Source organism: Agelaius phoeniceus, chromosome 12 (assembly GCF_051311805.1).
Source record: "Agelaius phoeniceus isolate bAgePho1 chromosome 12, bAgePho1.hap1, whole genome shotgun sequence".
Taxonomy (NCBI): Eukaryota; Metazoa; Chordata; class Aves; order Passeriformes; family Icteridae; genus Agelaius; species Agelaius phoeniceus.
The window spans coordinates 22,002,828-22,015,780 of NC_135276.1; the positions used below are offsets into that span (position 1 = coordinate 22,002,828).

The 12,953-nt window shown below is 52.6% G+C and overlaps 1 protein-coding gene across 5 annotated transcripts in view; it reads left to right on the top strand.

The window, feature by feature from the left end:
- The window catches only part of ZFHX3 (zinc finger homeobox 3), a 393,056-nt gene that overhangs the window by 354,164 nt on the left and 25,939 nt on the right, over nt 1–12,953 (top strand). For 4 of the 5 annotated variants that reach the window (XM_077184852.1, XM_077184853.1, XM_077184851.1 and 1 more), the window contains one exon: nt 7,979–8,086. In XM_077184852.1, coding sequence (XP_077040967.1) covers nt 7,979–8,086 — 108 coding nt within the window. The remainder of the gene's footprint in view (nt 1–7,978; nt 8,087–12,953) is intronic. The other variant, XM_077184855.1, reaches the window with a different exon arrangement.

Below are 12,953 nucleotides of genomic sequence, written 5' to 3' on the forward strand. Positions count from 1 at the left end.
CTTTCCCAAGTTTTTAGCTGAGCTTAAAAGAACTCCAGATGTGCTGAGATTGGGAAACAGTTGGGGAGGGGGAGAAAGAGGGTCAGCAAGACATTAATTAACTTTTCCTTGGAGCAATACCATGGAGAGGGAGAACAGAGTATGAATTGTATATTTAAAAAAAAAAAAAAACAACCCAGAAAGAGGACATTTTAGTGTTTCATTTCAGTGTGGTTTGGGAGGATGATGGGTTAAGGTTGTTGGGAGCTCTCCTGTGCATATTCAGCCCCTAAGGCTAAGCATGAATTAATTATAGCTCATTTTTGTTATAGTTACAGTGTTCTCAAGATGTACCTTGCTGTGAAGTTGCTAAAGTTGGCTATTAACTTCAGCTTGGCATCAGCGCTGGTTTGTTTGTGGATCTCCACAGCTTTTCTGAAGTGAGCCTGTATTCCCAGTGAGCAGAAAGCACCTCTTGCTCTACTGGCACAGTCTGGTGAGGGCCTGCACTGCTCTCATCCCAAGGAACATGTAACAGGATAAGGGGAGACGGCCTCCAGTTGTGCCAGGGGAGGTTTAGGTCGTGTGTTGGGAAAATTCCTTCCTGGAGAGGGCTGTCCAGCCCTGGACAGCTGCCCAGGGCAGGGGTAGAGTTGCCATCTCTGGCAGGATTTAAAACCCATGTGGATGTGGTACCTGGGGATGCGGGTCAGTGGAAGCCCTGACAGTGCTGGAGGAGCAGTGGGACTCAGTGGTCTTAGAGGGCTTTTCCAACCCAAACGGTTCCATGATTGTACAGAAGCTGCCCTTGCCTGCTCGAGTAGTCCCACCAGGTGTGTTAGCAGAAGGCTGGGGTTGTCTTCCATCACAGAGAGGGGCTGGGCACCCGTCCACAGGGCACCTTTCCTGTGCCCCTGCCCTGTCACCTCTGCCATCCAGCTCCTCCATCTTCTTCCTCCCACGGGTCCCATTGTCTCTGGGCCCTTGTCCTGCAGGTCTCTGGGTGGGGACTGCTCTGTCCTCTCCCTGCAGACCTGGACCTGGAGATGGCCTCTTTTGTTTTGCTCTTTGATCTGTGTTTGTGTTTTTGCATGCATCTCCTTTCCAGCTGATTCCAGTTTGGAGCTAGGTTAAACTGTGCAAAATACTGTTTAAAAGAAAAAGAGAAAGGAACTTGTCAAGATGCATTTGTTAGATCACATTTAAAATGAAACAGAATTGAAGGTAGTTTTTGTCCAAGAAAGGGGAGGCTGAAAAGCCGTCAAGCCGCAGGAGAAAGCCCCTCCTTTGTTGTCCTCCTGACATTGAAGTGTAATTTTTCATGGTTATTTGGACTGGAAAATGGGGGGAAAGGGAGAGATGGGCTTGCGATTATTTCCCATAAATGACAACACAATCACATCACGCTCCACTACAAACATGCTCAAGGAATTTGCCTTTTTTTTATGTTTCATGTGTGAAAATAACAGCAACCTTTCTAGTCCTACTGAAATTAAAGGGGGTAAGTCCCTGTTGGGTTTCACTGGCTTAAAATATAGCCCAGTTTGCAAAAACGTGGACAGCCTTGTTGCCAGGGAGTGGGAGAATGGTGATGTTCTCCCAGGGTTGTGCATGCTCTATCCCTGGCTGTGTTCAAGGCCAGGTTTGATGGGTTTGGAGCAACCTGGTCTAGTGGAAGGTGTCCCTGCTTATGTCAGGGATTTGGAACAAAATGGTCTTGAAGGTCCCTCCCAAGCCAAAATAATTCTGTGACTCTCTGATGTCCGTGTCAGCTGAGCATGCCACAGTCAGCAGTTTGTGTTTGTCAGTGAAAGCAGCAGAGATGCTCTGGCCATGCTCTGGAGTGGAGCTGTCTGGGAAATAAGTTCATTAAACCAAGGTACATGTAGTATTTTATTGTCTTCCTGCAGCCCTTTGTCAGGTGGGACTCATTCACCAGCTTTGCATCCAGGATGGAGCTCTGTGGCATTCCTCTCGGTAACCTTGCTTAGTGCTGCCTTTGCACTGCTGGGAGTCCTGCTTTTCCTTTCAGGAAACAGTAGGAATGAACAAACTGATGTAGAGTAATCCCGTTAGGAGCTGGCACAGATGGAGTTGCAGCCCATGCCTGCATCCTGAGCGGGAGCTGAGGTCAGCCCCCCATCTGGGCTCCATCTCTGCTCTGTGAGCACAGCAGAGTGTGCTGGGCCCAGGGCGTGGTGTGAGCTGGGACTGCCCTCCCTGAGCCTCCTGGTGACCCTCCCTGAGCCTCCTGGTGACCCTCCCTGAGCCTCCTGGTGACCCTCCCTGAGCCTCCTGGTGACCCTTCCTGGGCCTCCTGGTGACCCTCCCTGAGCCTCCTGGTGACCCTCCCTGAGCCTCCTGGTGACCCTTCCTGGGCCTCCTGGTGACCCTCCCTGGGCCTCCTGGTGACCCTCCCTGAGCCTCCTGGTGACCCTCCCTGAGCCTCCTGGTGACCCTTCCTGGGCCTCCTGGTGACCCTCCCTGGGCCTCCTGGTGACCCTCCCTGAGCCTCCTGGTGACCCTCCCTGACCCAGCTGCACCAGGCCCTGCACGGTGACCTGGCACAGCTCGGGGCAGCTGAGCTGGTCCTGGGCTTCCAGGATGCAGGAGGGCATCGACCCACTATGGACCTCCCTCCTCCTCCTCCTCCATATGGACCCAAACCTCTCTACACGGGGCCGGGGGGGCTTGGGTTTACACCACTGACAGCAGTTGGGCTGTGGGTCAGGTTTATCCAGTGGCAGCAGCTGGGCTGTGGGTCAGGTTTATGGCTGTGGGTCAGGTTTATCCAGTGACAGCAGCTGGGCTGTGGGTCAGGTTTATGGCTGTGGGTCAGGTTTATCCAGTGGCAGCAGCTGGGCTGTGGGTCAGGTTTATGGCTGTGGGTCAGGTTTATGGTGTTGAGCCTGGCTCAGCCAGCCCTCGCCTCCCCGACAGCCGTGGTGTGCAGCCAGCAGCCAGGGCTCAGGCCTGTCTTTCTGTCGGCTTTTTTGGCTACTTGTCCTGAAAAAGGGAGCATCACAGATTCTTTTTGTTCCAAAGGAGAGACCCTGTGTACAATTAAAACTTGTTTCTGGTAACCCTCATTCCAGGAAAGATGAGCTTTTAACAAAAGGCTTTTGACAGCTGCAGGGTATTTCATTTTTTTAATGCCGAATGAAAAATCAATACATTTTTCTAGGTTATACATATTCAGAACAGGCTTGATATTTCCATTATAATGGAAAATGGGTGTCTGCACATCTCGCCTGTCAGAGCTGCACCGCCACATTTTCCAAGCCACTGCTAAATATTTCAAACCTGATTTGATTGTGGTTCATGACAGCTAATGTTTCTCAGCTCTCAGCCTGCCGGAGGGTGGAGAGGCAGCGCACGCTCTTTCCCATGCCTGCATTTTCGCCACCCCAGAAATGCCCTTTATCCCCTCGGATAAGAGATCTGGGTTTGTTAAGGAAAACCTGGCTGGGAGAAGAGGAGGTGAGAGGTCGAGCTGTTCAAGCTGGTCTGGATCCCATCAGCATTTGCCGGCTTCTCCAGCTCTCAAACTTCCTGGGTCTGGGAAGGGACAGACCTCAGTGCTGTGATCCTGTGCAGTTTGGGTACATTTTGGTGTGTGACTGAGTCAGAGGTTCCCTGACCTCTGCAGAAGTCAGATACTTGTGATTTTCCAGACTCTTCTCCTGCTCTTCCCCCTCCTCCCTCCCCCCCTGCTTAGTGAATGGTTTAATTTTAAATTAAAAGGAAATACTGCTCTCTAAAATGATTTATTCATGAAGGAAGCAAAGACTCTGCCTAGGATTTTGTGTGGGGCAGGTGGATTGAGATGGAAGAGCAGCTCCTTTGGCTCCAGGGGCAGCACTTCTTGCTCTCAGTGTTGCCCTGAGCCCTAGCAGTGGGAAAATTCCTTTTAAAAGTTATTGATACACCAGCATGGACTCAGGGAGCTCTGGCATGGCAACCTGTGCACAGTGTGCGTTGTTTGGATTTCCCAGGGACATGATCCCCCATACAAATCCCACAGCAGCAGCTCTTGCACCTCTGAAGTCCAAACAGAACGGGCAGCTTTGGGGAGGAGGGGTCAGGTGCTGGTGAAAAGGTCGTGGTGGTTTGGAAGTAAGTTCCCTACATCTTGCTGACCACTGCTTGTTCAGCCTCAGGAGCCACTCTTGGCGTGGTCTGCACTCTGTGCAGGTGGGTCCTGTGGGCCATGTCATGAGGGTGGTGCTGGGCTCTGCTCGGTGCAGTTTGCAGTGGCAGTGGAAGCTCCTTGTGGTGGATTGAGGGGAGGAGCAGACCTTTCCCTACCAGACTGCTGCCAGCCTGTCCTCAGAGAGGGATGCCCCAAGGAGTACAGGGATGGATGGATGGTGGGTGGGTGGATGGATGGATGGACAGATGGATGGATGGACGGATGATGGAGGGATGGACGGATGGATGGATGGATGGACGGATGATGGGTGGATGGAGGGATGGATGGATGGATGATGGATGGATGGAGGGATGGATGGATGGATGATGGATGGATGGACGGATGATGGAGGGATGGATGGATGGATGGATGGACGGATGATGGGTGGATGGATGGATGGATGGATGGATGGATGGATGGATGGATGATAGATGGATGGATGGATGGATTGGTGGATGGATGGATGGATGGATGGATGGATGGATGGATGGATGGATGGATGGATGATGGAGGGATGGACGGATGGATGGATGGACGGATGATGGGTGGATGGATGGATGGATGGATGGATGGATGGATGGATGATGGATGGATGGATGGATGGATGGATGGATGATGGATGGATGGATGGATGATGGATGGATGGATGGATGGATGGATGGATGGATGGATGGATGGATGGATGATGGAGGGATGGATGGATGGATGGATGGACGGATGATGGGTGGATGGATGGATGGATGATGGATGATGGATGGATGGATGATGGATGATGGATGGATGGATGATGGATGGATGATGGATGGATGGATGGATGGATGGAGGGATGGATGGATGGATGGATGGATGGATGGATGGATGGATGGATGGATGGAGGGATGGATGGATGGACAGATGGATTGGTGGATGGACGGATTGGTGGATGGTGCCTTCACACAGGTGTTGGCTTTCCAGACCATGGAGCAGCCGCTGTGGCTCAGCCGCTGGCTCAGAGAGCGTGGGCACAGAGCTTTCAGGAGCAGGGCCTTGGCTGCTTTTCCTGTCAGTGCTGAGGCCTGTGGGGTGGAGGCTGGGTCAGGCACAGCTGTGGGTGCTGGAGGCAGGTTCTCAGCAGGTCAGAGCCCGCTCAGCACACGGAGCCAGCTCGGCTGGGGTGGCTGTCCCCAGCGTCCCTGGGTGGCTGTGCCAGACTGGGCACGGTGAGCAGAGCAGCCTGGGCCTTGCAGAGGGCTCTGCTGGAAGGGGATCACGAGGAGATGGAGTCAGTGCCTCCCCTCCCCTGGCAGCAAGGGGCTGAGCAGGGATGGGACAGGACCTACCCAAGCTGGTTCAGAGTCTCCCTGGGTACATGTCTTTGACTCTGCTCCCTTCCCATCCTGCTTTAGAAAAAATTGCTTTTCAGAAAAAAGCTCAGGGTGGAGCAGGAGGAGGGTGTGCAGCTGGATCTGCTCCCTGCCCTCTGCCTGGCCGAGGGTGTTGGGGCAGGAGCAGTTTGTGTCCACAGAGCTCCGTTCCTGGTGCCCGACTGTGGGGTGCTCACTGCCAGCAATGTGGGGGCTCGGTCCAGGCTGCTGGTGGATGGACGTGAGGAGCTGCAGCCCAGCCAATGTTGGGGACTTGCTGTTTGTAGCCTTGTTTTTTAATCATTTTCTCCCGTTATTGGTATTCATAGCTCACATTTTTCCGGTTACTGTCAGCCTGGGCTTTCATCCATTTTAAAGAGCTATTTTTTCCCTTGTTGATGATGATGATGGTATAAAGACAGATGGTGTAACTGCTTATGAATGTCCTATTTTATTCCCCTCGAACCAGACAGCACACTGGAAGACACGTATTATTTCCACATGCTCAGGTTAGAGCCCAGACAGCGGCTGAGCCTGGCTCGCCCTTCCTCTTCCTCCCATGCCGATGCTGACACCTCCGGGTCGCAGCTGGGAGTGCCGCTGCACCAGGAGCCCTTTGTTGTGCAGCCGGGCCGGGATCTGGGGCTGGGGCTCTGGGCTGGGGGCTCTGGGCTGAGAATCTGAGCCGGGGGGCTCTGGGCTGGGGGCTCTGGGCTGAGAATCTGAGCCGGGGGGCTCTGGGATGGGGGCTCTGGGATGGGGCTCTGGGATGGGGCTCTGGGATGGGGGCTCTGGGCTGGGGGGCTCTGGGATGGGGGCTCTGGGCTGGGGGGCTCTGAGCCGGGGGGTCTGGGCTGGGGGGCTCTGGGCTGGGGGCTCTGGGCTGGGGGCTGTGGGCTGGGGGCTCTCTCAGGGCAATGGTGATGGGCTGTGGCCCATGGGCACGCTGTCCTGGGGGCCTCGGAGCACCTGAGCCAGCCAAGAATGGTTAAAATGATGATTTAAATTAAATATAGAAAACCATTACCAAACGTTTTTAATAAAACCAGCTAAAATCTGCTCCCACAGCAGCTGCCCCAGCTGAAGGGACACCCTTGCCCTGTGTGAAGTGGTTTGAAGGCACCAGGGTGGTGGGGTTGGGGTGGGGATGGTTTGTTGTGTTTTTTCCCTAGAGTGGAAAAAATATTGGAATTTTAATTTCTGGAATGTGAACCCAACTGCTGGTTTCACAGCCCTTCTCCCAGCAAACCTGAGCACTCAGCTCACATGGCAGACTGCCCATCTCACCCTCCACCAGTGATATGTGTCTTTCTACATGTTGGATGCCTTTGTCAGCACTGCCACTCATCTCCCCTCTCACTCCCAGTTTAGGCTGTCATATCCTCAAACAGCACTGCTGAGTATCTGCAAGCTGCTAATATATACTTTTAATCTGAATTTCTAGCCCTGTTTTTGTTAGGAGGAGGAGGGGGGTTGGTGCTTGAACCCGTTAGGTGGTGCAGGTGAATCTCAGGATTGCGTGGGTTCATGGGGTTTACCATGACCAGACAATGTGAGTTAAAGTTCTAAACGATCCTGCCTAAAAATGGGTATAATGGCCTAAAAGTGCCTCTTTTATCCCAGTGGTGGGGTAACCCCTGTCAGTTACAGGACTGTATGTTAATACCCATGATGGCAGATGATAACGTGGCTGTTACACCCTGGTGTAAGGGAGGGGTCTGGCAGCCCCAGCTCTCTCCCAGAGCCCACCTGACCTTGGAGTGGAGCTGCCCCCCACACTCTGTGCCCATTATGGGCAGGACCATGGTGCCCCATGTTCTGTTCTGAGCTTTCAGCACTTGACTGAGTGTTTCCTCCATGTTTCTGCACCTGCATGGTGCTGCCTGGGTTTGCAGGCTCTCCCCGTGCTGGGATGCAGGCAAGGCTGCCAGCGAGTTCCTCCTGTGCCTCGTGTCGGGGCTGGGGCTGCAGCACACCAGCCCGCTCCGAGCTTGCTCTGGCCAGGAGGGATGGTGTCATTTGATGCAGTGGCTCTGGCATCTTGGTGAGCAGGGCCAGTTCTGCACCCTGCCACTGGGGCTGAAGAGCTTGGGATGGGGATGAGGAGGAAGGATGAGGCTGAAGGTGCTGCAGGCTCTGGTCACTCGCTCATGCTTCTGTAGTCCCTGATGTGGCTGGGTAGAACCTTATTGTGTAGAGAACCATGTCACTGTACATGACACCTCAGGGGCCCTCAGCAGCTCCAGGGTAGAAGTAGGAGAGGTTTGTTTTGTCTTCATCTCTCAGTTCTTTCAGTTTCTGTCTTGACCAATGAGCAGGTGTGCTGGGAGAACCCTGGGGGATGCTGATGACCTGCCACCCAACGCTTGTGCACAGCCTTTGCTGTTGCTCCTACTCTTTGGCAGCTCCCAGTTCTGTCCTGCCTTCCATGTCTGTGTCACACTTTCTGCTTTTCTTGTTTCAGAAGAACCCAGTGAAGATGTGGAAGGGCCCAATGAAACAGCTGGTGATGCTGAGGAACCTGCCAAGGAGCAAGACAGTGCAGGGGACAAAGACCAGAATAAATGGACAGGTATGATTCTGTGATTTAGCAGAGGTGCTGTTTGGTCCCTCGTTTTCTTCAAATCCAGGAAGGGGAGGTGGAAAAAACAGTGGTCCACGAACCGTTTTCAGCTGAGCACAATGTGGCAGTGTCAGTGTGACACAAGTGTCACGTGAAGGCTCTCAGTAGCTGGAGTTGCGGCGGGTCGGGCTGGGCCGTGGTGCTCTGGGACTGGCTCTGGGCAATGGGGATCAGCAGTGGGAGAGGAGGGGCACAAGGGCACCAGGGCACAGCCCCTCCTGCCAGCACCAGCACCTGGCTGGACTGAGCGTGTCATTTGGTGATTTTGTGATTGTCCCGCCCTGGAGAGCGCCATCCATCTCCCACCCTCACCTGGTCCTCGCTGCCCTCTCCAGCCTGGCTCCAGGCCCGAGGTGCTGAAGGTGGCGTTGATTTTCCTTGGCCCAGGACACAGCAGTTCTGGCTCCAGGTCCCGTTTGGTTGGCAGGCTCGGTGTTGGTCAGTGCAATGCCTCAGAAACCCTCAGAAACCCTTAGAAAAGCTTCTTCCAGGCAGCCCTCTCCTGCTGCCTTCATGGCTGCCTCTTGGTGAGCCCCAGACAAAGATACTTTATCTTAAATAGTGTTCCCAAATGGGATGTGTTATTTGACCTCCACAGTTACAGTCCCGGCCCATGTCAGCCTCAGTCAGTGGAGATGTGTCCCCAGTGGTGCAGAGAGCAAGCTGGGCCCTGGGGGCTCGTGAGCTTTGTGCTCTCAGAGTGGGCTGAGGTTGCTCTGTGTGTTCCTTCCCATCACATACTGGTTCTTAACCTGGAAATGCAATTTGGCTTGGCTGTAGGTGGGTTTTAGTCTCAGTTCATTGTGTGGGATTGTGTGATGCTGAGCACAACCATTTTGTGAAGTGTCACAGACGTAAGTTTTGTTTATTGATTAAATCTCTTCAGGGCTAAATCGGGCTCCTTGCTCAAACCTGAAGCACTTAAAAAGGCTGATCTGTGTGCAAAGATTATATCTCAAAATATGTAAGGAAACATGAGGAGCCCACTTTTTAAACCCCTTTCTGTCCAGAAACTCTGGATCTGGATGGTTTCATTTCTTCACCTTGCCAGTGAAATTCCTAACCCAGTGTTGGTGAGCCAAGGAGCAGATCAGAAACGGGACAGCTCCATGAGGTCTGCAAAGGGAGCAGTGTGGGGAGGACACAGAGCAGGCTGTGAGCCCATGGGGTGTGGGACAGCCTTGTGTGTGATGGGCCGGTGCTGGGCTCAGGCTGCTTCCAAACATGCACCACCACCCCCTGAGCGTAAAGCCAGATTGTGTTACAATAGCTGCTGTCCAGCCAGGGTGCAAGGGAGGCACACACCTTGCTCTTGTTCCTGCTCTTGTCCTCGAGGACCCATCCTTGTGGGTGTGTTGACAGTCCTGCTGGAGCTCAGACATGGGAAGGGACAGAAGCTGGGTCAGATTATACCTGGCAGCCCCAGGAGAGAAGGGTGCAGGGACACAATACCTGGTGCCAGTGGAGCTGTGGGCAGGGGGGGGAGCAGGCAGTTCCAGGAAGCTCTCCTTGGAGGAGAGGCTGTGACCACAGTGTCATAAAGCTAAAGAACATGAAACCTCCTTTGCCTTTCCCTGACTGAGCAGAGCAGCACAGCCTGGGGAGAGCCTGTCCCCCAGGTACCAGGGGATGGGTGCAGAGCCCTTGTGATGCTGAGTGCCGTCCCTGACCTGCTGCACTGTACCTGGCTGCTGGGACACGGTGCCCGGAGCAGCTCAATCCTGCCAGCTGCTCTCTCTGGTGCTGTGCAGAGAGGGAGGTGCAGTGAGGGACAGACACGGGGCTTGTCCCTGGTGGAGGAGTGGCTGGGGAACTGTACACCTGCCATCTCTGCCCCAGATTTCCCCGGGAATTGACCAAACAACTGTTTGTAAGTGCTGATGGGAAGATAATGAGATGAGGAACAGTCGACACAGATTTGTCAAGAACAAATCATGTCAACACGACCCAATTTCCCTTCATGTGAAGAAGGTCCTGTTTGGAGTCAGTGTCTCCTTGGGAAGGCTTTCAGTGCCACTGTCAGGACAGCCTGAAGTGAAGCACAGACAGAGCAGTGTAGGTGACAGTACTGTACCACTGGTGGCTTTCATTAGGCCTGGAAATATCTCCATTCCTGAGCTGGGGTGCTGGGGAGGCTGGGCAGCAATTTCCGAAAGCCCAAACACCAGAAAAACCCAGAACAGTGCAGCATCAGTCAGAGGGATAAAATTAAATAAATAGGCTTATTTGACTTGAAAGAAGACCAAAGAGGAGGACAAGATAAGTCTTGTGCATGAAATGTTTCTGAAAGGAAGGAAATTATTTGTTCTCCATGTTGAGGATGCAGACAAGAAGACACAAGGGGCTTAAATTGAAGGGAGAAAGATTAATGTTAGATAACAAATTTTTTAAAAGTCCTCCTGTACAGCCTGTGGCTTAAGCATTGGAGTGGGTTTTCTGGGAAGGTTCCTCAGAGGTCTTTCAAGAAGATTATAGAGGAGCTGCCATCAGAAATAGGGCAGGCTTGGTCTGTCCTGCTTTGGATGGATGGCTGACCTTAGGAAAAGCCTCTGAGCCAGGTGTGAAGATGGAGAGCTGGAGAGGTGTGGGCTGAAAGCCAGTGATGGGGCATGTGAGAGGGGAGGAGGACAGACTTCTTTGCTGCTCACCACCTGCAATTTGATCGTTATGTTCCTCAGCAATTTACTCCCCTTTGTGCTTTGGTTTCCTCACTGTGCACAGGGGATTTAATTCTTCCACTTTCTTAAAGGTTTGCAGGATCTGTAACGAGACACTGAGTTCCTTTGCCCATCTCCCTGCCCCAGCCCAGGGTGAGTGTCTGCACCACAGTGGGCACAGTCCAGGTGCAGCCTGTGCTGGGGTTAGTGTCAGCACCAAGGGGAAAACCTGTTCTCACTGTAAACTTGTCAAAGTGTCTCAACTGCAAAATAAATGCAGTGATTCATTCTTTGTATTTTAAATGCAATAATGTGAAGCAGTAACATTTTTTTAGGTGATACTTTTCAATTTAATATACTTGGGGAAAACGCCATTCCATGAGAAGGACTCATTGGATCTTGATTTTTACAGAAATCTTTGTGGTTTCAGGAAGGTTCTGGAAGATGGCAGTGCCTCCATACTGGAGCAGGGAGATGCTGTGTGCCTGATGACTCAGTGTTAGACATTATCTCGTCATGGCTAATGCGAGATTCACCACAAGCAAACCAGCAAGAGGGAAAGGAATTGTGGCTGATCCCAATTTCCTTTCTAAGGCAGGATGTAGATGATGGACACTCAGCTGAAGCCCTGCTCAGTGCAGTGCAAGGCCTCTCAGATGTGAGGTGGTGCTGGTTCATGTCTCTGATGAGGGCCCCATCACCAGCAGTGACCCAGCTACCAGAGGCTTCCTTAATGCACTGTCCGTTGGGTACACGGAGAATATCAGGGGTTTTTAACAAAAACAAGAAACAAAGTCTACTTAAAATATAGATTGAGATGAAATCTTTCTGGAGGACTGGCCTGAAGGGCTTTTATTTTTGTTAATGATTTTTTTTTCTTTTTTTTTTTTTTTTTTTTTTTTTTGTCCGTGATGCTCACCTAACAGAGCAATTAGTGCAATGGACCGTCCCTGATTCAAATCCGTGGTAGATTGCTATTAAAGGAAGTATTAATGGGCTGCTGAGAGCTGGGAAATTGTTGCAGAAAAGTGTGTTTATGGAGTATGGTGCTGGCAGGCATGATTTCAATTGGATTTGACATGTTTAACATAAATGTATACTGCACAGCTCCTGCAGTTTATGAATAATTCCTACAGGCCGACTGCCTTTCTAATTACTGAAATTGAAAAAAACAGGTCAGGCACATCCTGACGGAAATCTATTCCTGCTCCTCCCCCCGGCTGCTTTTTGCTGCTTTTTTTTAATATCTGGCGTTTGTGGAGCACTTAATGGCCGGGATGTTCTGGGGCCTGGGCGGCTGCACGGGGGACGAGGGCGCGGTGGAGCCACTCGGCACCGGAGCCAGGGAGACCAGGGAGAGGGCATGGGGACAAGGGCTGGGAGCTTGCCTCCAACCGAGCCTTTCCAAGGGTACGTGAAACACAAAAGGCTCCGGGTGCCAGCTCCAGCCCAGAAATACAGCTGGGCTGGGGGGCTGCGTGCAGCTGCTGGCTGAGCTCGGGCAGGCCGGGCTCTGCCAGCACTGGAGTGCTGCAGGAGAGGTCTGCCAGGCAAAGCCCCACCTGCAGGAGCCCCTGGTGCTGCTTGGCATCTCTGCTGGGGGTTTCGTGTTCATATGGAGCAAGGCAGGGAAGCCTGCTGGCGGCTGGAGCTTCTGGATATGAATATTTAATAGTAATTCAGCTGTGGGTACTCGCTGCAGGTGGGAAGGTATGACACAGCATTAAAAAACAAATTATTCAGCCATTTTTGGGGCTGTGAAGCAGGAGTGCACTGAGCATGGGGCATTTACCTGTCAGCGGAGTGACTGTCAGATACAGAGCTGAGAAAAGCTGCAGGGCAACAGGCAGTGCACAGGCCTGATAGTGTGGCTGCAGCAGCTGATGGAATGGAGGCTCCTTCAGGCAGTGGGGAATTAAACAGTGTTTGGGGAGGAAATGTTGGCTCTGTGTTGCTGGGGAGGGGGCAGTGCTGCAGCAGCTGTGGGTGCCCTGTGCCCTTCCCCAGCAGAACGTGTGGGCTCTGGCCATTCCTGCATCAAGGCAGTTTCTGGAGAATGGATGAAACAGATAAACTGGCCCTGGATTTCAGGAGACACACAGGTGCTGTGAGGGCACAGGGGGCAGAGCCTTGGGCATTGATGGCACAGGGCTGTGTGG